The following is a 25,881-nucleotide window of genomic DNA, read 5'->3' as shown; positions in this document are numbered from 1 at the left end:
CAATGAGAGGGAAAGGTGATTTCCGGGGCCAGTCGGTCAAAACGCGACTGAGCTGGCTGGCTGGTTCCCTGGCTGGCTGTGCGTTCATCTCACTGACCTACTAACACGGGCAGGTTATTCGCTCGTGACACTCCATTTGTGTTTGGTTGTGTGAGTGATATATTTAGCACGAGAAATTACATTAACTTTCTCTCGATCTTCTCTTTTTCTATTTCTTTCTCTCTAATTCTCTCTCTCTCTCTCTCTCTCTCTCTCTCTCTCTCTATCTCTTTCTCTCTCTCCCACTTTTACGCACACTCCGCTTTAAATTATGTGGAGTGCGAGAGGCGATGGAAAACTCGATTTTTTTCGTAAAGAACAAACAATAGTTAACAAATTGCTGCCAAGATGAAAATCGACAAAGTGCATACAACTAAAATCATCGTCGTGTCACCTGTGCCAGGAAGAAAAGCGGATACAGTTAGGACGCTGGACAGTAGTGTCAGTCACTGTGAAAAATCCCATCTTCTTTATATGCGCAAGCGCCTCGATTCGCCCTTGTCATGTGTGTGTACATGAGAGAGTTTGTTTGTATGTTTGGATCTGGCCGAAAATTTCTCGTGCCGATGTAAATGAGACGAGAGTCATCACCCATTATTCCACGTGTACCGCGCCGTATCGGTCGCTCACCGGAGTGCCGGAATTTTGTACCAAATCAATCTCACCTTGCCAATATCAGACCGCATGCTCGGAATAATGGAAAGCGAGGGTAAAAAGGGGAAAGAGGGTAGCGAGAGCGCTCGACTCAAGAGAGGGAAAATAGTTCGTACGAACGGTTGCTGTTGAGTGATGAGTGTCAGAACCCTGGAGCTTGTCGATATTCACGCCCGCTGGTTGGGGCACACGCACGAAAAACATGCGGACGGCTATCCGATGGACAGGGATTCTACGTTTGCCAATCAACTTCCCTTGAAGAAGCCAATATGTAAACGTACCTTAAAAAAAACATGTTTGTTGAAATTGAAAGACGCTCGCGCTGGGAAAGCATGTTTTGTTCAATTTTCGCGCTTCGCTTTTTTTTTAATTTGGGGTACAGATGCCACTATGACATCGCGTGTTACACAGCACATTCGGCGCTTATTGCGTGGCGGGCCGACAACCAATCTTACATTACGAACCAACGCTACTGACCCCTGATCTATCCATTTTGGTTTGTTATTTATGTTGGCATATAAAAATAAAACGGGACGAAAAAACGCCCCTAACGCTGCTAATGGAGTCCCAAATACAACCTTGCGGTAGGAGGCACGGTAAAAGTTTTAGGATGAGATCACATTAACAGTAGGCCGGAAATGCAAAAAAGACTCAAAGTGGTGCGGCCCATACGGATGGGATGTTACCCATTTTTCATCACGTTTTTCGATTGCTGGCGCTCACAGAGACGCACCGGTTCGTTTTATGAGGTTAGGGTTAAAAAGGTTCGACCGATTTTTGTTTTGTATGCTCACTGTTTAGAGTGCCTCCGCGCACGGGACATGTTTGCTTGCCAGACTTAGTTTCCGATCTAGGATTGCGGGAACGATAAAGACCACCATCCTATTGAAATATTTCCAGTTACATTACTCCTTCATACCCAACTCCGGTAACGCTTTACCTTTTCCTCAAGAAACATAGCACGTTTCAAGGTCCGTCGGTAGATTAATTCGCAACGTTGGTTGAGCATGAACAATTCGAACCGGTGAAAAAAGACTCAACTCAATGTCTCAAGTCTGTGAATCCTTTCAAGCAGCAGCAATTCCATTGCCAAGCTGAGCTAGGCCCCCACTCCCTGTGCTACAAGAAAAGTTTTAGAAACCGATCTGGTTTGTGATGCACTATCGAGGAATTGCGCACAGTAATATGAAGAATAATTCGCCGGTCTACCAACGAAAACCTTTGCCCTTTAACACAACATCCCTGATTCGGGAGTCGGGATAAAGCTTTCCAGCAAACAGATGGATACAAAATATTATATTTCACCACAAATTCAAGGAATTTGGAAAACAGTAAATCATATTTTGAGCTCGAGTTCCAGAGCATCCGCCGAACTCCGATGCAACAGGGGTGGAACAGGATTTGTATGATTACACGAAGGAGAATTCAAATGAGGTTGGAATAGTAGTTTATCTGTAGGACGAGGCAAAAATGATGCTTTTATCTAAGAATAGTTCGTTTAATTATACAGTTCGAGATGAATGTTATATCAGTTTACGTGGTATTTGAAATTCAGCATCGGGCTGCAATGCGTACCAGCAACATTGTCGGTGGTGAGTGCCATGGAGGAAGCTGAACTGTGAATGCAAATTGGTTCAACGCAAGACCTTGATTCGACCGCAAGTGTTGGTCAACAAAAGGTAGGTTCCATAATTCCCAGAAAGTATATAAACTGTATCAAATTTAGTGAAGAATTATTTTAAGAACTCGATCTAGATGAAGTCCTAACAAATATCATATTGGCTTATTCGGCAATGGCTTATTGAGCGAATCTATTTAACAAAAACCTTGCGAATCAATAATGCCAATGTCCTCTATGTTAGTGTTATACCATACCTCGTAAGTTGCATATTGCATACCTAAACGAAATGGCTTGGAAACAGTAATCTATATGGATGATCAAATAGTGTAATGGTACATGTTCCGGGCCGCTGTAAAGACCAGACATTGTTCGAATCCCCTCTGGATACTGACTGATATGTTCCAATAATGGACGAAACTATCTATAGCAGTAGTTCCCAAACGTTTTCAACCAGTGAGAGCTATCTCTGTTCTCTGTTTTAATTGATGCTATTGCCCCTTAAGTTGCGGTCTGGTTTATTAGCTTTAAGCAGTATAATGATGGATAGGGAAGGGGTTAGCCAAACTCCCAATCTTGGTATCAGTCACGAATCTATAACGATGGAAAAACTGAAGCTGAACCCATACTGGTCGTGAAACTGATTGTGAACTCATATTGGTCCTCGAACCAATACCCTTCCTTAAACTGATATTCATACCGGAATTCAGCTCTATTTGCATAGTGATTTCATTCCTTTTGCCCACTGCTCATCAGCTCTTGGTGTACGCTAAGGGCCACTTTCGGAATCACTGCTCTATAACAACTCCTGTCTTACACAAAGATCTACATCAATCTGACACTTACCTCGTTTGTGAAGTCCCCGATCGTCTGCTGCTGATGACTGTAGTCTTCCAGGGGCGCTGATCAGAATTAGTGTGATCAGCAGTAACCACGACGTTGACGACGGCCGCCGAGAAATGTTCCTCAGTCCGGTTGTTGACGCGCACCGACTAAGCGGCAGGTACCGGTGAAACCACAAATCTTCAAGCGACATTTTTCCGCGACACTCTCTGGGTGTGTTGCTTCCCGTGTCAGACGATGGAACGATCACCGAACCCCACACTTCTACTCACGCCCTACAGCACGTATAGTTCGCACGTTGAAACACAGCACCCCGTTGGGCTCGGAAAACTTTCACTGTTTACAGGTGTGTATGCGCACACTAGACTCAACGGATGTGTGCGGGGGTTAGGATCCGAAGTGCAATTTACCACGACACTTTTGAATGCAAACGAAACTGTACATATATTCACACGTACTTATACACGTACATATACGTCAGAAAGGCTTTCACTCAAGTGTGGATATTAACTGTTTGTTTTATGTTCCCTTTTTCACTCTCTCTCTCGCACTCTGTCTCTTTCTATATGTCTAGGTACTGGTTGGTTGCTGAGAATGTTTGCTTGGTGTATATATTTGGGCTCTGTCGCCCTCTCGTGGTTGTCTATCGCGCAGTCGAATAGTGAGCTGAATGAGTGGAGTTTTGATTGCGACCTAGTGTGAAAGAGTGACTATCTTGAACATACATACACACACACTCACTCACGCACAAACCACCGAACTTCGCGTCATTCCTTGATCGTATTTTGTGTGCGTCGCGTGTGCTAGTATCGATCGGCAATGCGATCGATCGTACTAGGCACTACCTGCCACCGCACTGCGCACACTTGCTAGCCGCTTGTCCGGCTGCTGCAATCCTCATCGCGCACACGACACCGGACGCGATCGAATACACGAACCCGCGCACCGCATAGACACTAACTGCGATCGCTTGGACGCGCACATGGACCAACAGCTCCTACGCATTGGCACGAAGCAGTATATGCGTTGGAAGCGGTCGCCATCGGTTTTACAACCGTTTGATGAGGTTAGTTCGGGTTGCGATTATTGCATTGCAAGCGTCACACTTGCTCACCGCTCATTGTTCCAAAGCAGCTACCGATGGCACTTTATAAACACACAAACCCAAACGTACGGCACATTAAGAGCCTTAGTAGGTAGACGGTACACTAAACAGCAACACTACTGAATCTCGCACTACTCGGTACCGGATTGACAGGTAGTCGATAAATCAACTGTCACTTTTTTTCTCTTTCACTCTCTCTCTCTCTATCTCTCTCTCTCTCTCTTTCTCTCACTCACTGTCTCTCTTTCTCTTTTATACACACTCAGTCTCTCTCACTCTTCTTAGTATCGTCGTGATAATATATTTGAACTGGGCTGTTTGCAAACACGATCCAATGTGAAAAATGCTCACCGTCACCACGATGAGGAATGGTATTACAAGAGGGAGTGGTGGCAGGAGTATACGTTTACTTTAAAGGTTTTTGCGACACGAAAATAGGTGAGTCATTTGATAAACCTGTACTGGTTGCTATTTGTTAGGATTATTGCTTTTCTGCTTGTAGTTTTGTTGCGATACGATTTGAGGCGCTTCTCCTCCTTCCGCGATGCTACTCTTGGCCTTGGTGTAACACTCTGCCTCCGATATTTTCACGAAATGTATGTCTAGGTATGTTTGTATTTAAGCGCCCATGTTTTAGCCACTGTGTTGCGCTAGTACCTGTTTTCCTGAAATAATTATTTGCTTTACGAGTGTCTTCTTATTTGCTTTATTTTCCCTTGGGTAATTAAGATTTTGCTTTTGTTTGTTGTTTTTTTTTTTGTTTTTGTTTGCTTTTGGTTCGCTAAATTACTTTAGCTCTTCATGCCATTTATCTGTTTGATTTGTTATATTAGGTGTATACGATTATTTGCATGTCGTTTATTTTCTAGTAAATTTTATTTGCTTTTCCGTTATCATTTTTGTCAGTTTGGTGCTGCCGGGGCCTGTCACACGACTCTGTAGATATTAATAATGCTCATCAAATTGAAACGTTACGGTTTAATGTTTTATAATGGTGTTTTTCGGTTATGCTTGTTGGTTTTTGCAGGTTTGTTGCTTTTTGTTAGTTTGATTCTATTTTCCATTTGTCTTCATTTGCAATCGAATGACGGTGTACGCATTTGGCGAGGGTGTAACCGGTGTCTCCTTATCTGACTGCTTAACACACATTGGTAGGGTTCACTCGCCTGCAAGGATTCATGAAAGAAAGAAAGAAAGGTTATTTAAATCGCTACTTGTGGATCTATTATTCAGTTCTACTTAGCCTTAGTAAAACTAAGCCATAACCATTTACTAGCTTATATATTATTAATTAGATTTATTGAACAGGGGCAGTTCGTTGACTTGCTCTCAAATTTTTGGTAAAATAAAAGCGTAAACGTTTACGGCTTCAATAGTGAGATTGTGACATATTCAACATCGATTCTATATTAATAATGGTTTCTTTGCACCTGAAACTCCTTCAAATGTCGTACAGGTGGGTCTGAGGCATCCGTGTTGGCTATATCATAATAAACGACCCTTTTTGGTTAATCATTACTTCATTACTCTACATCTTCCAGACCAAGGCTAGAATAAAGGTTCTCACTTACAGTAGCATCGATCAGTACATCTTTATAGTACACTGTTGATGTAACGCGAAGCGCTCCTAAAAGAGTGATATCAGTTATTACCCGATAAAACCCTATCTCACGCTAACGATTATGCTCTTGCTTTATACAGTCTGCAAGTGTGTTCCCCAGTCACTCACCCAGAACGGTAATGCTCGTGAGTGCTCATGCTGTTTGGTGGTAAACAATGAAAACATAGCGTGGAGGGAGAGGGGGTGGGTGGGAGATAGGTTGTTTTATTGTTTGTGCCTATTACTAATGGCGTCCACCAGCAACACTCAGGACACTGCTGGTCCGTGCTTCACAGTGTAGTAAGCCGTTACACCAGAAACTCTCAGTACCGCGTTTACTGGAAAATGGATCTATTAAGATCTTTGGATGGATGGATAATTGATCTATTAAGTCCTAATGATCTCGATACGGATTTGTCTTACAACATTTCGATTCCTAATCTGAAATATATTGAAACTTTGAGTTTGTGTTAGACATAAAAGAGAGCCCCATGAAGATGTTACAGATAAATCATTCTCATTAGGTGCACACCTTAAGCTCTACTCTGGAACATGATTCTGATAGCAAGAAAAGAAGAGAGAAATTAGACTGGCCTATTCTCTTTCTCTCTTTCTCTTTTTTCGCTCTTGCTCTTTCTCGCTCTCTCATATTTTTTCATCTCTCTTTTTAATACTGTACTTTTAAGAATTTTTTTATGAGGAATAATGTACACAAAAAGCAATGGAGAGATACAAGCTGCTGAGAAACATCAGCAACGCCAGATTTGTTGGCGTTATCATTTTAAGATACATTTTCTCTCCAGGTAATACACCCTTGAATGTCTGCGTGCGTGCTTTTTTGTTATGTTTTAAAACGAGGAGAAACACCTCAAATGTCTGCGCGTGTGTGTGTGTTTTCTTCCTATAGTACATCAAACAAATCGTATTGCACGGTAGATCCTGCGCTCAGAACGCCTCGTGCTCAGACCCTACAGCTTAAATTGACATCAGAAAGGTTGTTCGAAAGTCTGGACTAGCCCCCCACACACGCTTGTACACATTCACAAATACATATATGCTCTTCTATGGGGTTTTGGTAAAAGGTTACAGTGCATAGCAGATGCTGTGCCTTCTGCAGCACCGCCCACACAGATACTTACGCCCGGGTTACTCGTTTAGGAGTTGCTGCCACGCCGTGCCCGTTTGAGATGCGTTTTTGCGTTGATAGATAGAGGTGGTTGAGTTTGCTTGAATTGTCCAGGTGCAGACGCAACAACGGAACGAGTGAGGCGGCGTACAACGGTACAAAACATAACAGCAAACATTCAGGAGTCCGGGGGGACATGCACTAGTGGATGACCGGGATCACGAGCAGTTTTTTTTACAGCTAGAGCCTGTCCATCCCGTCTGAGCGAATGAGACGAACGGGTATTGTGGGTACGGCCGGGATTTTGGGCGGAGGCACACCTGCAGTTACCGGGTGCGCCGCTTCACTCTACCAATTTTATTCTTCGTTTTTAATGGTATTTGCTGGTTCTCTGCCCTGGCCAGCCCCGAGAGGTTTGCACGTTCTTGCGCGTCTGCCCGCTTTTGCAGGCTCGGCAATTGATTAGATGGACAAAGCTAACACAAAAAAAACACCCACGCTTGCACGCACGCACGCACACACACTGCACCCTTTGCTGCGCTGGCAACCACCGGGCTGTAGACACACACACTGGACCTACCGAACCTCTGGTGCGCCCTGTGCTTTCGACTGTGCAAATTTCGCTGCGCTTCGATCCGGACCCACGTTACCGAGTGCACGGGGCGCTCAGTTGGTGGTTTTCATTTATTTTCATCAAAAGCGAACGTAGCCCCGCACACATACAGAGGTGTGCTGCCTGTAGTCTCTCGCTCTCCGAACGTGCTCGAGTGACAGAACGCGGACGGGCGTGCGAGTGTATGACGTGAGCGCTCATCAGTGTGCAAAGGTGATCCACATGTGGCACACGTATACACACACCAAGCAGGAGCCGATGGAGCGCGTTTTGGAGCGAAATTTTCTCTAGCAGCCCGTTAATGAGAGATGTAGTCGCGATGTAGTACATCAGGCGGCCCAATACAGCCGTAAAGGGAGGAGGCGCTTATCACGACACGCTGTAGTCTGCAGATCGTATACGGTGAACAATCTTCTCTCACTCTCGCGTTACTCCTCTCAATCGTATTAAATGGCACGCACTAATGTACGAGGAAAAAAGTATGTTACGAGAGAGCGAGAGTGTAAGATTCTGTTGCGATGAGAGTCTGTCTTCGTTGAGCCGTAAGGAGACGAGGAGGAACGATTTTTTTTATTCCTGTTGCCAATCCCGTTTCCAGCCCTTCCCGGCGGGAGTGCGACGGAAATTGGGAAATGGAGGGCGATACGGGTTGAAGAGGGCGAAAGAGGGTGAGCTACTAAACACTGTTCCGGAGCGTCATCGTTTGAACGTGTCGTGTGCTGTGAACGACCGGTGGGAAATTCGTGCTATATTACATAACATGCGAAATAATCGCACCCTCCTCCCTGCCGCTCCACCGTTCACCAGACACCTGCCACAAACCATCCCTGCAACCATACTTTGTTACTGCTTCACACGTGCCCTTCCTCGCGCATCAATAACGCTTTATTTACGCATTGTTTCTTCGGCATCATGTCCGGACAAAATGGCAGGGAGACGATGTTATCCTACGAAATGGACATTATACACGTCTAAAGTACATGATAAATCTTGAATAATGTGGAGGTAGCACGCAGTACGTTAAAGGAGTGAGTGTAATAGAGAGAGAGAGAGAGAGAGAGAGAGAGAGAGAGAGAGAGAGAGATAGAGAGACAGAGACAGAGAGAGAGGGAGAGAGAGAGAGGGAGAGGAATGGTCTAAATGATAGATGACATGCAAAGCGTGGATTTCCCTTCGCCAACGAAACTAGCTTACACGGGGTTTATGCGTTTCGGAAGCTGGGTACAGGTGTGTGTTGCGTCCGAGAGCGAGACGCGACTACGCCGGTGCCGACCGTGGGTGAACGGGAGCGAACTAATCTTGAATACAAAAACACACAAAAACAAGATCGTTATAAAAAAAAGGACAAAACAACACAAAACAAACTAACTATGTGTACCAATCAATTCCACTGCTTTCACGGGACCCTCCGCACCCGCCCTTGTTAGACCTCGTTCATGCAGCGGATTGCGCACCAACACTTCGACGACATCCTCCCGGCCCGGCCCGTTTACTTTGGAAGCTTTACTACTTTAATTATAAATTAGACGCACGCAGATAGTGTGGTAATGACAAATCTTTAGCCAGTTATGACCAGAATTGAACTGCGCTCTCGTGTGTGTTTGTGTGCGATTTTTTTGTATGTTTCCGTATTATCCAGCGGTTGGGAATCACGACCTGCACGCAGATGGTTGATTTTAGCTGAAATTGGAAAATAATTTCTTTCCTTCCCGTTTTTCCTACGGCAACAATGGCAGTGCTCCAAAATGGATGGCCAGTGAGAGCGAGGGCTCAGGCACTCAGCCCACCTTCCGATAGCGCAAATCTGTTGACACACATATGTACTCAGCCAGCTAGGCGGTCCCCTCCACCCAATCGGTAAATTAAAGCATCAATTTTACAACCTTGCGCACGAGTCAACGACATTGCAAACGTTGATTGAATTTGAACGATTCGGTTGCAATGGCGGAACGGTGGCAAAACTGTTCTTGATGTGTCTTTCCCCCGAATCGCGTCCTCGCTTTTATTACGATCTTTTATGCGCGGTTACGGGTGCTGAACCATCCCTCCGGTGTAATAACGCCCTGGTGCTCTGTCCCCCATTACCCATTTATAGTACCGTGAAAGCGAGAGGGGTTGAGAATGAGGAGTAGAAGGGACGAGGAGCAACTATTAAAAATTAAGCCAATTGTTGCGGTTGTGCTAATTTTTCCTCGCCCTGTCGTTTGCCTGTTGCACGCAAATTGGCTTATATTGGAATAGACCTTCACCCTCCGTGGAAAACCCTTTTTTTATTGCAGCATGTTTCGTTTGCTTGCTCTTGAAGCTGCATATTTTTATCAATTACTCCTCTATCTAACCACCCTGCTTACTACTCCTACGTGTTAGTATATTTGTGTCCGTGCTGATGGTCTCACAAGATTCGATTCAGGATGGGTAAAAAACGTTTTTTTTTTGTTTTTGTTTCTGTTCCATATGAGTTTTAGCTATGTCACGTATTTTCAACGATCTCCGCCACTGTCTGTTGTCACCGTGCAAATCCCAATAAACTGAAACCCATCAATCATAGGGAATGAGAGGGAGTAGATGTGGATGGGCCACGGGAAGTGCAACATCCGATGGAAATGATTGGGTTCGAGAGGACGATAAAATCTCCGAATCGTCGATGTCGTTGTTATTGAAGGTTATGAATTCTCATATTGACGTAAGGTAGGCGCCCCTTTTTTTGTCCCCGATTATATGATTTTTGTTTTTTTGTTTCAGCAAATAATTTCTGGTGCATTATAAGCTTGTTGCTTGTTTTACGAGAAATGTTCATTATTATGTGCATATACTTGATTCAAACGATTGCTAATTTTATCGGTAATTTCATTGATATGTTAAGTTTTACTAAAAAAAACTAGAACAAGAAGCAGCTTTTATTTTATTCTTGCCATGTTCATAGGCAAGTTGAATAAATCACAAGTGCAGTTGAATGTACTTGAGATTTAATTGAACTAATTTAATTTCTAAAGTTCGATCTACAGTAGAACATTACATTAACTATACAGGGTTTTCCACGTCTATTTTCAATGTGAACAACATTTTGTACTGCTTACGAGCTGTCATTTATTGTATTATCATCACAATAAAATTTCAGTTATTTCACATAATTTTTAACAACTGTCAATTTCATTTCTTTCTCATGATTTTCAACGACTGTCAAATAATGTATCACAATAAGTTTTAAATTCCTTTATATTATTTTAATCAAGTCACAAGCTGGACAGAGTTTGAAAGTTGAAATTGAGTTTGTGATATGTTGATAATCATGAGGAAGAATTGAAAATTGATATAGATGCAAAGGCAATATGTGACAGTTGTCTAAAACATATTGCCTACGGTGAATAACGTTGTCTACATTTTAAGCTGACTTGGTAAACCCTATATAGCAGCGGTCGGCAAAATATTACAGTGTTTCTCTAGCCAGTTCAACACTGTAAGCTTCATTTCCAATCCGTAAAATCCCTATTCAACATTGTCAAATGATTGTCGAGCGCATACCGACCAACCATTGGTAAATCATTCGAGATTCTATTTTTATTGTTGAAATATATTTTACGGGATTGATTTGTTCGCTTCCGAAGATGAGCTGGCTAGGGAAACCCTTTAAACAACTTAATCATTTAAAATCCCCACACGAGCCACCGTTACAAACCTTGTGCAGCTCACTTTCAAATGGCTCCGTAACATGTATTGTATTGAACAATTGTAGCATGTATGCAATTGAACGCCATATACACCAATATTATGGCAGCATTCGACCAACATACTCTTGGCAAAACTTGATAAAATGGGAAACTGAAGGATAGCTCCTAAACTGACAAAAGTTATATTTGATTGGCAAAATCTCTTCTACTTGGCGTAAGTAGGACGTTTACGCAGGGGACATGCCGACCTATACAGGGTTTCGAGACTATTTTCAGAACCACGCAGCCGTATGAGGGGACGTTCCACATGAGGGTTGAATCCATGACGGGCATGTTGTAAAGTCGTACGAATTGAAGACTTGCAATGGATCGCCCCTTTTATAAGCTACGGTATGCTCTGGTAAGCTAGGGCAGTAATCTGGACCCACTACTCATCAACCTATTTATTAATGATCTGGCCTATATACTACCTGCAGATAAATTCTTTATACTTCCAGATCATGTGAATCTATTTGTGACAGTATGCAATGAATGAGCAATGAATGAACTACACCAGCACCTGAACCACGTCTACCACTGAACCACTTTACAATTTCTGAACATGTGCAACATTTTGCCTTACAGCTTTTTTCCAAACCTCTTAAATTGACTGCTTCATCATAAATCTTGATAGAGGGTTTTTTACTTGATTTTGCAAGGGTAGTAACGTTGACGCAACTGCAGTATTTGACAGGACAAACGTATCATTTGTTGTCTGGACATCAGCACGCTTAAGACAACCTTCGCACTAGATTTCGCAAGCACGGTACACAATTCACTAAAGATATTCACTACACATCAGCCTAATTATTACAGCTATGACATAAATGGATCTTGTATTGAGCGTACTAATTGTTTAGGATTGAAATGTGCCAAACTATAGGCAATATGTTTTACACTGGAGTTAAGCCATAAAACTACAGCAGCGCCATCTTGAGGCGACAAAACAACTACTCCACATTTTACAGCAGCCTACGTAATAAACATGTGAATCGTGGGGTCAAAGGGTGGTGTATTGACTAACAATTAGGAAACATTTGTATGCTAACGGAAAGAGGGAAGTTAACTAAGCCTTCGTACAAACCCAAAATTGTAAACATCGCTAACGGAACACAGCATTTTGTAATACAGGGGTTTCGAGGATTATATAGACATGTTCAGTGAGTTGTTGATTCGTTCGGGCATATAATTGACACTTTCAGCGAGATATTGAATTGTTCGTAAGCAGGCGTTGACATGTTCAGCGATTCTGAAGTGCTGTCATTTGTTTTGTTTACACACTGTGCCGCAAGGTTCAATTTTTCATTCTTAGAAGTCCTAAAAGTAGCTAATAATCATTCCCCAAGCTGTTTAATACATGAATTAGTTAAAACAAACATATTTTTACGAAAACCGTTTGTTTACCTTCTGATGAGAATGATCCAAGCTGCAGTCCAAGGGGTACGAAAGTGACAGCTCTATAGTATCGCCGAACTTGTCAACGCCGCCTTCCGAACAATTCAATATCTCGCTGAAAGTGTCAATTATATGCCCGAACGAATCTACAACTCGCTGAACACGTCAATAATATCATTGAAAACCCTGTAAGAAATATTTTTGATCAAAAACTTTGCACGTCTAAAAACTGTATGCCCTCAATGGATGTATGCCGCAGCTAGTGATGGGCGTTTCGGAGTGCACCTCAGCCGGCTCCGCTCCGACGGCTCCGGAGCCGGCTCCGCACCAAAGGCTCCGGAGCCGGCTCCGGACTAACGGCTCTGCACTCACGGCTCCGTTCCAATGGCTGCGGAGCCGGCATCGGGCCCATCGTTCCGGAGCCGGCAACGAAACAACGGCTCCGGACCAACTGATTAATCAACTGTCAATTGGAAAATAATTTTTTTGTGATCAAATATAAAAAGACATTCAAAAAAATAAAAAAGTTGTAATCTTGGGTAAATCATATACCCATATCTTGGGTAACCAAAATCATATATGCCATAGCTTGTTCAGGTTAACAAACCTACCACTGCAAACAAATTTTGTTTAAATAGCAATATTTCAACAGAAAACCACGAAATTCAACATACACGGAAACTCAATATACGCAGTTTCTTCTAGATCCGTTGTAATAGCGTATCTCAAGGAGAGCCTTTAGTTACAACACGTGACAACTATTAATGCTGTTAACATTGGAAAAGGACTCGGAAAACCCTGCATTCAACAGCTGCAGCTGACGCAGGCCGTGCTTGACACCCCTGAAGCATTAGAAAAATATATTGTATAATTACATTGAATATTAGCAAATGCATTAGGAAATGCGCTCATGTTGGTTTTTCTTTTGTTTCTCTCTATCTCTCTCTCTCTCTCACACACACACACACACACACACACATACTTTCTCTCTCTCTTTCTCTCTCTTTCTCTTTCTCTATCTCTTTATCTCTCTCTTTCTCTGTCTCTATCTCTCTTTCTCTTTCTTTTTATCTCTCTCTCTCTTTCTGCATTGATAATTGTATATGTACGAGCTTTTCGTGGAAGAAGCTTTCTAAGAACAACGTTTTTAGAACAAGACAAGCTTTGTTATGTTTTTAGCTTTCATTGCTAAGACTACCCAAGTAACAAGCCAACCCAAGTAACAGTTGTTTTAAAATTTTAACCGTGAACTGCTCGAATAGTGCTCAAAATCTCAAAAATGAGGATTTGTGTGTGGTGAACCGTGTTGAAAGCACCAAATTTCGTGTAAGTGTGTGTATGACCATCTTCTATCACAACTGGTTTGCAACTGGCGCCAAAATTACTCCCAAGGGGGGAATTTAGACTTTTTTGGGAGAGAATTTTTGATACAAATTTCACTAAATACCATGGGCTGCCACGCTGTTCTCCCGCTCATGAGCTTGTGAGTGAGGAATGCATTCTTACATGCACCCTACATGGGGTAAAAAGCTGCAAAAAGGATGAAAAATACTGTTTTGTTGACTATACGACCAATGATAAGGATTGAAAACATTATGTTGTGGACAGACCACTCCCAGGTGACAACTGTTCTACATTTTTAGCTTAAACTCCTCGTGAACAGCTCGATTCAACCCATTGCCTCATATAAACGCTTGAAAACATGGATGTGTGAGTGAACTACGATGTGTTGAAGCGTTGAAGTTTATGTCAGAACTTCGGTAAAAGCCAGGCAAACAGGAAGCTTGCAGTTTCGTCCTCGGTGATAAACAACCAAAACACTGAGTAAGAAGAATTAAACGATCTATCTAGGAGTATCAGAATAGCGGGGAAATGAATGTACCAACAAATCAACGTGAAAGAGTGTTTTTTAATAAACTTTTTGTTTCATACGGATCGAAGAGTAAACATGTTTTGTTTTGGGCCGGTAGCTTGTGCACAACGTGATGACAATTCTCAAAATGGCACCAGAAAAAAACGCTTCACACTGACGTTTCAACTGTTATAATAAGCTTAAACTCTGCAATATCGCTTGCTCTTTAAGCCAGTTTTAAGCCTGCTCTTTAAGCTTCCAGCAACTCGAAAAACGCTAACAATCTGCTCGAAAATGTCACTTGGGAAGCTTCCAGCAACTCGAAAAACGCTAACAATCTGCTCGAAAATGTCACTTGGGCTGCCTCATCCTGAGAGCTCACTGTTGACAGCAGGGCTGTCATCCGGTGACGTCCTCAGTGAGGATCGCGGCGCGAGAAGGACCAGTCGTCCTCTCCCCGCATTGCGTGTGTGTGTATGCGTTATTATTTATATACGTGTTATTGCAAACGATACTAAAGATAGTTGTTAAAATACATATTCTGTTGGTGCCGTACACACCGTCTTAAGTACCATTTGTGCGGACACAACACATTATTACCCAAATGATAATGAAGAAAGCAACAAAAAAGCCATATCACAGTCGATTTTAATCTGCTTGTTCTAAAGCTCCCTTAGAGTGGTGCAGAAAAACATTTTCGAGCTCGAAAATAAAAACCATTGAACCATTGAGAAATATTAAAATGATTTACATAAATTAACAAAATAATATAAACAGCATTGCTTGTTTGTGCCATAGCTACGCTATAAAACATTGGGTTTTAATAATGTGTTTGATTTTTTTTCATTTGTTTATTTATTTTTAATCTAAAAATTCAAAATCGAATCATCATCCTTCTAGCTAAGCGCCATAATGATCCAGTGACTAGTCTATTTGGTTTGCAAAATAGGTGTGGAATGTTTTGTTGTTTTGTTTTTCCTTCCTCCTTTTGTTTGTTACCATCTTGTTGCTCTCCCAGACGCACTCCCACTCATACACACACACATAGATACATTCATTGGGTCCACCAACCTATTGATTTCTCGCCTGAACATTCATCTATCTTTTCACAATTACTCCACTCCTTAACTGCTATGGCGTCGAATGAGGAGGGAGTGACCGATGCGCTCGCCCATCACTTGACGCTGAAGGCGTTGGTTGCGCCCACGTACGGGTAGACACCGCCCAGTATGTAGCGGTAGTAGCCAAAGTGTCGGATGCGGTACAGCCCGTCCAGTGTGTTGGGTCCTATCGTCCAGCTGAACTCGATGTCACTGAAGCCTAATATGGTCGAGGTGCGCTCCCAGCGGAACCTATGAAGGGCAACAAAACACAAACATCAGTATCCAGATTAGTGATGGGTAAAGTTGGCAAAAATTCGGAGTCGACTTCGATAATTTCGGAACCGACTCCGGAAGGTAGTTCCGCCCAGCATTATCCGGAGTCGTTCGGAATCGTCTGGAGCCGTCTGGAATCGTCCGGAGTCGCTCTGAGTCAGAGTCTTCTGGATAGTGTTGGGTTTCATGAATCTTTCGTTGAGATTCATTTATACGAATCTTCAGTGATGAGTGATTCGAATCTCGAGTCGAATCTTCAAGGATTCATGAATCTCAAAAGATTCACGAATCTCAAAAGATTCACGAATCTTCAAAGATTAATGAATCTGTAAAGTTTCATGAATCTGTATAGATTCATTATTCTCTAAATATTCATGAATCTCCAAAGATTCATGAAACGCATAAGATTCATGAATCTCAAGATTTATAAATCCAATAAAATTCATATTTCTCTTGGGATTCATGAATCTTTAGAGATATATGATCTCCATCATATTGAATTTGCCCAATCCCACCTACAACTTGCCCGTTGTCGGTTCAACTGCGTGGTACTTTAAAAGATATCTCAAAGCCTGTATAGGCTGTTATGACCACGTAGGTTGTTACGCCAAAAAGAAGAATAATGAAAAGCTCAAGCTTTATGAATTTTAGAGATTTATGAATCCTTAAAGTTTCATAAATCCCTAGAGATTCGTTAATCTTTCTAGATATAAGAAACTTTTGAGATTCATGAACCTTGATTAGAATCCTCGAGATTAATGAATCTTTCGGGATGCATGAGTCTTTCGGGATGCATGAATCTTTCGAGATTAATGAATCCTTCGAGATTCATGAATCTTTCTTTGTTTAAATCGGGATTCAGATTCATTGAATCATTCCAAAGATTCATTCAGAATCATGAATCTGAATCTGAATTACCCAACACTACTTTTGGAGTCATCCGGATTCATTCGGAGTCTTCCGGAGTCTTCCGGAGTTTCCTGGAGTCGATCTTCGAAACAAAGGCACACGCACATGCAAAGCGAATAACAAATAAATACAACAAATTGAAATGCCTGATCACTAGAACATTGCACCGGACGGATCCATTAGACTACGATCGGCTCTGAACGACTCAGAACGACTCCTTCTTATGGTGACTCCTGCCGACTCCGACTCCGGACGAATCCGGGCAACTTCCGACGACTCCGCATAACGGATTCGGCTGACTCCGGACGACTATGGACAACTCCAGACGACTCTGGACGACTCTGCACGACTCCGACTCCGGGCAGAACTAGTGGTTTCGATTTAGTCGAAGTCGGAATCAGACTAACAATAGCCGAAGTCGTGGGTGCGCTCTAGAGAGCACCTCACTAATCCAGATCGAGTTCTTAAACCGCCACTCGACATCCATACCTTGTTTCCCAGTTGGCGTCGGTAGCGACCACACTCCAGTTGCCGTCCGGCTGCTGCTGCTCGACCGTGAAGAAGCTTTTGTCGTGCATCAGGTTGTTGCGCGGATTGCCCGCAATAAACACGGCACTGACGGTGGCACCCCGCTCGTATGCTGCCTCCGGATGTACCTTCACGTCGCCGAACTCCTTCCCGAGCGGGTGCGAGTCGAAGATGACGCCGGTCGTGAGCGATATCTGCTTGTCGTCCTCGTACGGTGGCGTCGGGCCGGCCGGTACCGTTTCGTTGCGCACCAGCGCCCCCGCCAGCCGCTTGTACTGCTCCAGGTAGAGCGTGAGCGTGTGCGGTCCGTACAGCGTGGACGCACCCTCGTACCGCTGGATTTCGTACTCCTCCGGCGTGGTAATGTAGCTGCTGTACATGTTGGACAGCCCGGCGACGACGACCTGCAGGTCGCGACCGCCCGCCGCCACCGAGGCGCGAGCCACAGCAGACCGCAGCCGCCGGCCCGCCATCGTGGTAAATTCGCCCGGCACGGCCGCCATCGCGAAGTCGCCCACCACCAGCAGCTGGGTCGGCACCACCTTCGGCTGCCAGTCGTACGGGAAGCGGGCCCGGCCCGTCGCCAGCAGGATTGGCTTCGGCGCCTGGCAGTCCTTGTCGTCCTGCGTCGGTTCCGCGATGAAGTCGCGCACCGCATTCCACAGCACGTTGTCCGTGATGGTGCCCTGCTGAAAGTCGAACGCGCCGGGCCCATCGGTGGTGCCGGCAGCAAAGCTGTACCCCATCGCGGGCAGGCAGCCGCGCACCCGCACCGGTTTTTGCGTTGCCCGATCGAAGTGTACCGTTTCGGCCGTGGTCATGTCCACGTACTGGTGCACGAACGCAACCGGGCCGGTCACTTCGCGCGCTTTCGTCGTGCGCGTGCTGAGCAGGCCGGCGGCCGCCCGGTACAGCCGGTCGGCAATGATCTCCGTGCTTTCGAACATGTCGCGCCCCGGGCCGGATGCAAAGCAGGCCCCGGCGCCGGACGGGCAGGACGACGTGAGCACATCGCACGGCAGGCCCGTCTTCTCGCACTTCGGTCCATTAATGTTGGGCGACACGTCGCCGAGGTTGCTTGACGCGAACGCACCGACAAAGTCGCCCTTGCCGACGAGCGCGTCCGGGTTGCGCTCCTGCTCGAGCAGGATCGCTGCCAGCCCGACGTTGTCGCTCGACACCAACCGGTTCGTGTTGTTCATCGAGGTCGGATGGACGGCGAACCAGTTGATCGCGCCGAACGGTGCGCCGGTCCGCGCGTGCACGAACTGCAGCTGCACCAGCGTCTTGTCCACGTTGTGGCGGTACTGGGCCCGCTCCTCCTCCGGGTTGTTCTCGTACGCGCTCGGGCTGCGGTTAATGTTTGCCTCGAGCACCTCCGTCTCGGCGACGTACAGCCGCGCCTCGACCAGATTGTTGTGGGCGCGGATGACGCTCTGCGCGATGCCGTGCACGAGCGCGTTGAACGTCTCCGGCACGAAGCCGAGCGAGGTCAGATCGTACAGTAGGTACATCAGGAAGCCGCCCGGCGTCGAGTGGGTGTGCGTGCCGCTGATGACGACGTTCGCGTGCGTGTACAGCTCGCCGTACTTCTTCTGCAGCACGGCCAGAACGTCCCGCTTGACCGCGTGCCCCATCATGCCCGCGTCGACGCTGACGAACACCACCCGCGTGCCGTTCTCGTCCTCGATGACGTACGAGCGCGCGTACTGGCGCAGATGGATGCCGGTTCCGCGCTGCGTCACCTGCGCGTAACCCATCTGAAAGCGAAATTAGACCGTTAATAGGCGGATTGGCGGGGCGATCCGATGCATACTTACAAACGTTATTTCCACCGACGGCCCAGTGCAGTCCGCGCGGCCTACACCGACTCGATATGCGCCGGTCGTACCGATTGCTAGGGCCAGAACGGCCAGCGCCATGCGCAGTTTACTCCACTTTACGCCAGAAAATTGACCCAAACGTTGATCCATTCCGTTACTGTCCGGTCTCTTTATAACTTTCCTTATCGATCGCCTCTTTCTCGCTCTCGCTCTCTCTCTCTCACTCTCATTCACTCTCTCTCTCTCTCTCTCTTTCTTTCCCGTTCTCTGTATGTCACAGACTCTTGTTGTGGTTTGGTTGAATGCTGTGCTCCAAAAAGGTTGATCGAAGATGCTGTTTTACTGTGCCGATGATGAAACCGTACCGACCGGTGCGTCGATGACCGGCATACTGCCACCTGCTGTGCTTGGATGATCCGTTCGACTCTGGGGAAGCTAGAGAAAACAAAAATCAGCCCCCGAGCAAGCGGTTAACTTTGCGGACGAGCTACTGCACCCGAACTGACCGTCGAGACGGTGCGCCTGCTGCGCTAATATGTCACGCATGCAAATCATTCCTCCCGCTTTGCGCATCTTCCGCGCGTTGCACGCTCCGCCCCAAAACCATGCTGGGACAGTTGTTTCCGGTTCGATAACGCGGCGGATACGCGGTACGGAACGCTACCCCTTATGACCGGTGGACAATACTAATTCGTAATGATAGTGCTGCGCGTTAAACCGTTGCTGCTGTTGCCGTGCTAACACACGCTCACACCTGGCAGATTGAGCACTGATAAAGCAGTAGTAACTCAAGAGCATAGTACAAGCGGAAACAACGTTAAAAAACACCCACCAAAACAGCCAAAGCCTTTCAAATCGCTGTCCCAATACGTTCCAAAATTAAATTCAACGGACTAACTCGTCAGTGCGATGGCCTGTTGTGTCCCGTACGCATCTGGAAGCAGCAGTAGTACTTGCTTTCATGCAGAAGATAGTCGACATCCAGCGATCATGAGCACACCACTGAGAAAAGCCTTATCAAATGATCGGAAATATGTCAAAATTATTGATGCAATGGGAAGAGAGGGATGAGAAGGACGGATATAATTTATAATTTTCTCATTTAGTCTTTTTCTTTTGTTTTGTTGCAATGCATTGAGTTTCTACTTTTGCAGAATACATTTTGTACTATTTCATAAAATCAAGCAAAAGAGCAATGTTCCATTATAGCGATGGAAATGCAAAAATATTCGTAAAACATGGCTGCAAATAGCTTAAAATAACGCTCATGTTTGTTAACAAGAGCTGTTGCCTAAAACTCTTTACGAGCATGCAGAGCATTCGTGAAATAAGAACTAGTGATGGACAAAATGAGTCTGCACCCGGATTTGGATTGATCCGAATCCAACTGCTTTCGGACCCGAATATGGAGCTCTGGATATAGGGGGGCGAGCTATTTAAGATGTCATAATGTTTAGCCTTTTTTCAAGTCGTTGGGTAAACTTCACAATCCTTTACATTTCTTCATCTGCGCTATACAGTGTCACTTTACACTGTATAGCCACGTAGCTATAAGATACAAGTTTCCTGAGATTTTTTGAAAACTTTCCGAATTGTCAATGGGATCAGCTCATCATTTTTTGTTAGGATCCAGAAATTATTTGAATTCAATTAATTTATTTAAACTATTCAACAAGGTATTGAACGATGCTCTAAATTGTTTGAATTATTTGTTTAAAAAATGTTTAGATGATGCCAACTAATTGCGGGAACGGGTAAAGTATATGCGGGAAAGTGTTAGTATAGAGAAGCAAACCATAAATCACGAGATTTATCAAAACAAAAATCTGGAAACAACTAGAACACCTTGAAAAATCCAGTAAACGGGTTTTGCTGGTACGCACATAAATTAAAGGTTTTCCAAGTCAGTTTTGAATGTAAAAATTGTTATTCACCGCGTACAAAATGTTGTTTCAGATCGATATGACATTTCATTTCCATCATAATATTTTTTAATTTCTACAGCATGACTTTGTGAGCTGTGTTGGCTTTCAGCTGGAATGAGTTTGACAGTTCTTTGTTATGTGTTGAAAATAACGTGTTGAAACTGAAATTTCATTTTGATACAAATAAACCATTTGACAGCTGTTGAAATACATCTTGGGTGCGGTGAATAAAAATGATTACATTCGAAACTGACTTGTGAAACCCTGTAATTCAGCATAGATCTATTTTTGCTTATACGTGTAGTTATGAATACAGCAAGGGTTGCTTGCAAGCTTGCTTTTGTAATGTATAAGTATTTTGCTCTACGAATTGAGTACGGTAGTGAAACGGATTCAATTGGAGCCATTTCGGAACCAATTAAATCTGTATTCGTTCAGAGCAGCTGGATTTGAATCTCCTCTGTACTTCTCTCTCTAACTCCATATCTCATTCTCTCGTTGTGTATTCCCTGTAGAGAAACAATCGTTTGTATGCGGCACTGCCATTCGAGTCTATTGTAGTGAGGGGCGAACCTACCAGGTTGGAGCCATCCAAACGCGATCCGAAGTGCTCCGGGCTGTAATTTTGGTTCCAGTAGATATCAACCAGGCCGGCATAGGCCGGTCTCGTAGTACAGTCGTCAACTCGTACGACTTAACAACATGCCCGTCATGGGTTCAAGCCCCAAATAGACCGTGCCGCCATACGTAGGATTGACTATCCTGCTATGAGGGGGAATCAATTAGTCACTGAAAGCCAAAGCCCACAAGAGGTAAAGGCAGGCCTTGACCGACAACGGTTGTTGAGCCAAAGAAGAAGAAGATATCAACAGGTTAAGTAGGTGCATACGAGTTCAGTAGGTTAGGTTGTTAAACAGGAAGTGAGGAATAGAAATGACAAACAGCATGTATTTTCATTAATCACATTCGCCGTCTGTCAAAGGACCGTTAACAATATTGAGCAAGCTCCATAGTTAGCAGGCAATCATACCAGGAAGGTCATACTGTATTACTACTGAACTCGTAGACACCCATCAAACCTATTCAGCCTACTAAACTCGTATGAACCCACTGAACCTACTGAGCAGATTGAACTCATATGCACCTACCAAACCTACTAAACGTGTTGAACTCGTATTAACCTATTGAACTCGTTGCAGCCACGGGTCAGAATCGATTCCAGCCTAGCTGCACCCGACTCCGGAACAATCAGTTAGTATAGTCGTATGACCCATCACTATTCTGTTCCATCAAAACATGGACGTCTGAATACAGCCCAACAGCACACGAATGGCGGGAGAGGTGTGAGTGGTGTCATTTCCGGAGTTCTTCGCCCAAAACAGGTGTGCAAATTGGAACGTGCACTTTTTGCTGTGTGTTGTTCGAGTTTGCTATCGGTCTGTGTATCTTTTTGCTCGCACTATTACAACTCTGAGTCTCATTATTCCATTATCGCGTACCTCGCGTAACATCCGAAACAACTACGCTCGCTGTTGACGGTTGAACTAGCGGACCGTGTCATCCCCCTTTTGCCGGCCAGTAGTCAGGTTGTTCGATTGCGATCAACAAAAACTTGATGTCAAGCACCTCTCCGCCATGCAACCAGCATCGCCCGCGCTCGTTTGCATGCGAAACTACCTTTGCACGGGCACACCGCTGCGCCACTGTTACCCACGGTTACTTCTCGGCCGGTTTCGATAATATCTGGTTGCCGGCCAATATTCCGGAATATTATGCCGGGCCTGGTCAAGCACCACCCCACCGACAGTCAAAACCAAACTCCAGCAACGACCACTCTTGTTCCGAGCACAACACGAATATAAAAACTTACACCCGGGGCAGGGACGGGTTTCGGCTTTATGGCATTATGTAATGCGCGATTCCACCTCCGATTACCACATGTGCAGCGGGACGGGTGATGTGAATCCAGCTCGGACACACCGAGCGACAAAGGAGGGGCCCGTTAACGGCGAGCAGCAGTGCATTCGCCGTGATACGAGTCCACGCGGCGGGAGCTGGATATTGGACGGTTCGATTTTTTGTTTTTGTTTTTAAAAGCCGCTTGCCGAACGATCGCCGTATAGCACGGTAGCACGCATGGTCCATATTTCTCCCACCGCCAGCAAATGCCGTCAGCGGTCGCTGGTTGTTGGTGGCCCTGCTCTCATTGAGTAGCGCGGGCGCGGAACGACAACGCGACAACGGGCGGCATGCGCATTTGCATGTGTCCGCTTCACTTAGTATTCCCGCTAAGGGGTGCCCTTGGCCTTAAGGCGCTCAGCCCGAGCTGGCCAAGCGCGTGGTTGTGTAAACCCCCAGGTATTCGTGGGTTTCCACTGTCCAAGACAAGCCGAGAAGGGCTGGCTTCCTTTCCTCGGGCAGGAGGGTCGCTGCTTTTGTCCGCCATCTCACCTTACCTTGCTCGAACCTGCCTGTTGCCTGGTGGAACTGGTACAAGTGGACAGCAGGAAAGTAGATCGTCGTCACCCCGTCGACGCGCACTGTCACCACGAGTGTTGACGTGTGTACACTGCAATGCTAGTGGTTCAATGCACACTGTGCCATAATATATACCGCCCAGCGTTCTTGCGCGTTGCTATCTCCGATAAGTGATTGCCGAGATGCAAGCAGAGCAGCAGCAGTGTCCCATTGGTTCGAGTGGCTGGACGACGAACCCCCTATTGTCGCAAGGATGCCATCGTCGCTCGAGAATTCACAAGTGTGTGATCGCGTCGTTACAGATGCCAGTAGCCAATCACAGAACGAATCCGTTGGAGCACACGGTGCTAATAATCAGCTCGTGAAGCCGTCGGTAATCCTTTCAATAAGAGGTGACTGACTGACTTTTACACCCCGCAGACTTCAACCTGTGGGACTTTACCCTGGCGTTTCAAGTGGGATATATGGGTGCTGTTTGTAAAAATTGATACCGTTTCTGATGCAAATTCAATTTCACTGAGCCGTGCTTGCGAAAGGCACCAACCTACAAATCAACCAACTAGTTTCGCGCTGGAACTAGCAGATATCTTGTCTGGCTTACGGCCCCAAGCTCACCAACAGGCAAAGAATACTCTCTAAGAAGGAAACCTAAAGGCCCGCGATGCTTCTTCTTCGGTCTTATATGTGAGCCGGCGATTGAAGGAAGCATACGATTGTACGCTTTGAGCCGTACGTAAAAAAAATAATAACAACACTCACATATAAGGTAGCAATTATTGGCTATCATTATCGCCCGTTTAATGGCGCTGGCCACTTGCGTTAAATTGCTGGACTCGATCGCCATCGGGACGAGTCGCGCGAGTGGCTTCTGTCTGTAGAGAAGGTATATCTAACCTTTCTTCCAAAAGCACTTTTGTTGTTGTTGTTGTTGTTGTTGTTGTAGAGATTTGAAAGGCAGACACACTTTTCTTCAGACGTTCACCCTCTGAGTCGTCGGTCGTGATCGTGCGCACGATCTCCATTACCTAATACCTACTATTGATTTGGGCATTTTTGGAGCAGCCGCAGCAGCAGCAACACGATCTGTGCGCCAAGTCTCAGTTGATTGCAGTTGCTGGATGCACCCGTTGATCTGATTTTGCGTTCTTTGTTTCTCGAGCACACACACACACACACACACATATGCCTACGTTTGTATTGAGTCCAGCTCAGGATTTTTGAGAATCCTTGACAAGGGCTGAGAGGAACTTACTTTAGCATTCGCTTGCAACCGTACCGACCGTACACCAAGACGCCATTGTTCTTGAAAAAAACCGTTGCAGGACGAAACGCAGTAATATCACACTCCAACCGACACGCTATGTTACTGTTGCGTGCGTTTCCTTTACGACATGACAGGAGCTTGAGATGATTCAGATGAGCCCTTACAAACACATACACACATATACAATCCCAGCGATCACCACTATCTCGCGGCTAAGGGAAGCAAATCACTGGAGCTATAAAACAAAACAAACCCTCCGTTTTCGGGGTACCACTGTGGACACTCGCACCAAATAACAATAACACAAGCTTTCTTGTGCCTCTCGTGCGAACGTGTGTGCGTGTGTGAGCAAGGGCTCGTTGTGTTAGGCTCGCGCTGGATACGAAATAGCAAACAGCAGGCAGCAGGCAGGGAGATTGAAAGAGAAAGAGCGTACACACAGGCGAAGAGTCAGATGGTTTTTCGTGTCAGCATCAAGGTGCACACTGGGACTTGTAGGTGGATAGAAATTTAATATTTCCAACTTAGCACGTGATGTGAAATTTGAAGCCGGTTCGTTGATTGACGTGTTGATTTGTTCAGGCGACAAGAACAAAGCGAGTTGTTGCCTTGTTCAGGCATATTATTAAGAGGCGAATGAGCTAGACCTCAAAGTCTCTATAAAAATAAGTAAAAGTAAAGTAAAGGCATATTATTGCTTCTTTCAGCTGTCATTTTCGTACCACTTGGACAGTAAATTTGATTCGTTCTCATCTGTACGTAAACACACAGTTCAAGGAAACATAATGAATTTAGGTAATTTAAGCATGAAAATGTTTACGAAATGATTGTTTGATTCATTCAACAAATTTAAGAATTAAAAACCACATCCACATGTACAGAACAGGATGTAAACAAAACACAAAAAAGCTCAATAGCAACACTGAACATACCAACGCCCGCTTCCGTACAATTAAATATCTCACTGAATGAGTCAATTATAAAGACAACAACTCGATGAATGTTCCTGACATTGCTTTTCGAAGC

At 45.0% G+C, this 25,881-nt stretch overlaps 2 protein-coding genes across 17 annotated transcripts in view; both read right to left on the bottom strand.

The window, feature by feature from the left end:
- The window catches only part of LOC120947225 (disintegrin and metalloproteinase domain-containing protein unc-71), a 110,470-nt gene extending 102,734 nt beyond the window's left edge, over positions 1-7,736 (bottom strand). For 5 of the 13 annotated variants that reach the window (XM_049608742.1, XM_049608738.1, XM_049608756.1 and 2 more), the window contains exons 1-2: positions 6,999-7,736; positions 3,158-5,425 (exon numbers count right to left, since the gene is read on the bottom strand). In XM_049608742.1, the coding sequence (XP_049464699.1) occupies positions 3,158-3,347 (190 nt within the window). In that variant the 5' untranslated portion in view covers positions 3,348-5,425; positions 6,999-7,736. The remainder of the gene's footprint in view (positions 1-3,157; positions 5,426-6,998) is intronic. The other 8 variants (XM_049608772.1, XM_049608776.1, XM_049608745.1 and 5 more) reach the window with 2 other exon arrangements.
- A 7,647-nt stretch (positions 7,737-15,383) lies between these two features.
- LOC120952123 (neutral ceramidase) lies at positions 15,384-25,232 on the bottom strand. Of its 4 annotated transcripts, none has more exons than XM_040371304.2 (4): positions 24,844-25,232; positions 19,186-19,623; positions 17,327-19,125; positions 15,384-15,904 (listed from the first exon to the last, which is right to left on the bottom strand). In XM_040371304.2, exons 2-4 carry the CDS (start codon positions 19,336-19,338, stop codon positions 15,727-15,729), a joined length of 2,130 nt encoding a protein of 709 aa, XP_040227238.1. In that variant the 5' UTR covers positions 19,339-19,623; positions 24,844-25,232; the 3' UTR covers positions 15,384-15,726. The 4 variants fall into 4 exon arrangements, with proteins under 4 accessions (XP_040227238.1, XP_040227221.1, XP_040227229.1 ...); XM_040371287.2 differs by lacking the exon at positions 24,844-25,232 and adding an exon at positions 24,628-24,837; XM_040371295.2 differs by lacking the exon at positions 24,844-25,232 and adding an exon at positions 23,565-23,703.
- Between the last annotated feature and the right edge of the window lie 649 nt (positions 25,233-25,881).

This window comes from Anopheles coluzzii, chromosome X, assembly GCF_943734685.1.
Source record: "Anopheles coluzzii chromosome X, AcolN3, whole genome shotgun sequence".
Taxonomy (NCBI): Eukaryota; Metazoa; Arthropoda; class Insecta; order Diptera; family Culicidae; genus Anopheles; species Anopheles coluzzii.
This window is presented reverse-complemented; position numbering and strand designations above follow the sequence as displayed.

Bases quoted from the DNA above. Each gene is read 5' to 3' on its own strand.
- LOC120952123 (XM_040371304.2), bottom strand. From the start codon at position 19,338: ATGGATCAACGTTTGGGTCAATTTTCTGGCGTAAAGTGGAGTAAACTG. The intron at 19,126-19,185 runs GTAAGTATGCAT...TTTCGCTTTCAG, and splicing joins CGTCGGTGGAAATAACGTTT to ATGGGTTACGCGCAGGTGAC. The intron at 15,905-17,326 runs GTATGGATGTCG...TGCCCTTCATAG, and splicing joins GACGCCAACTGGGAAACAAG to GTTCCGCTGGGAGCGCACCT.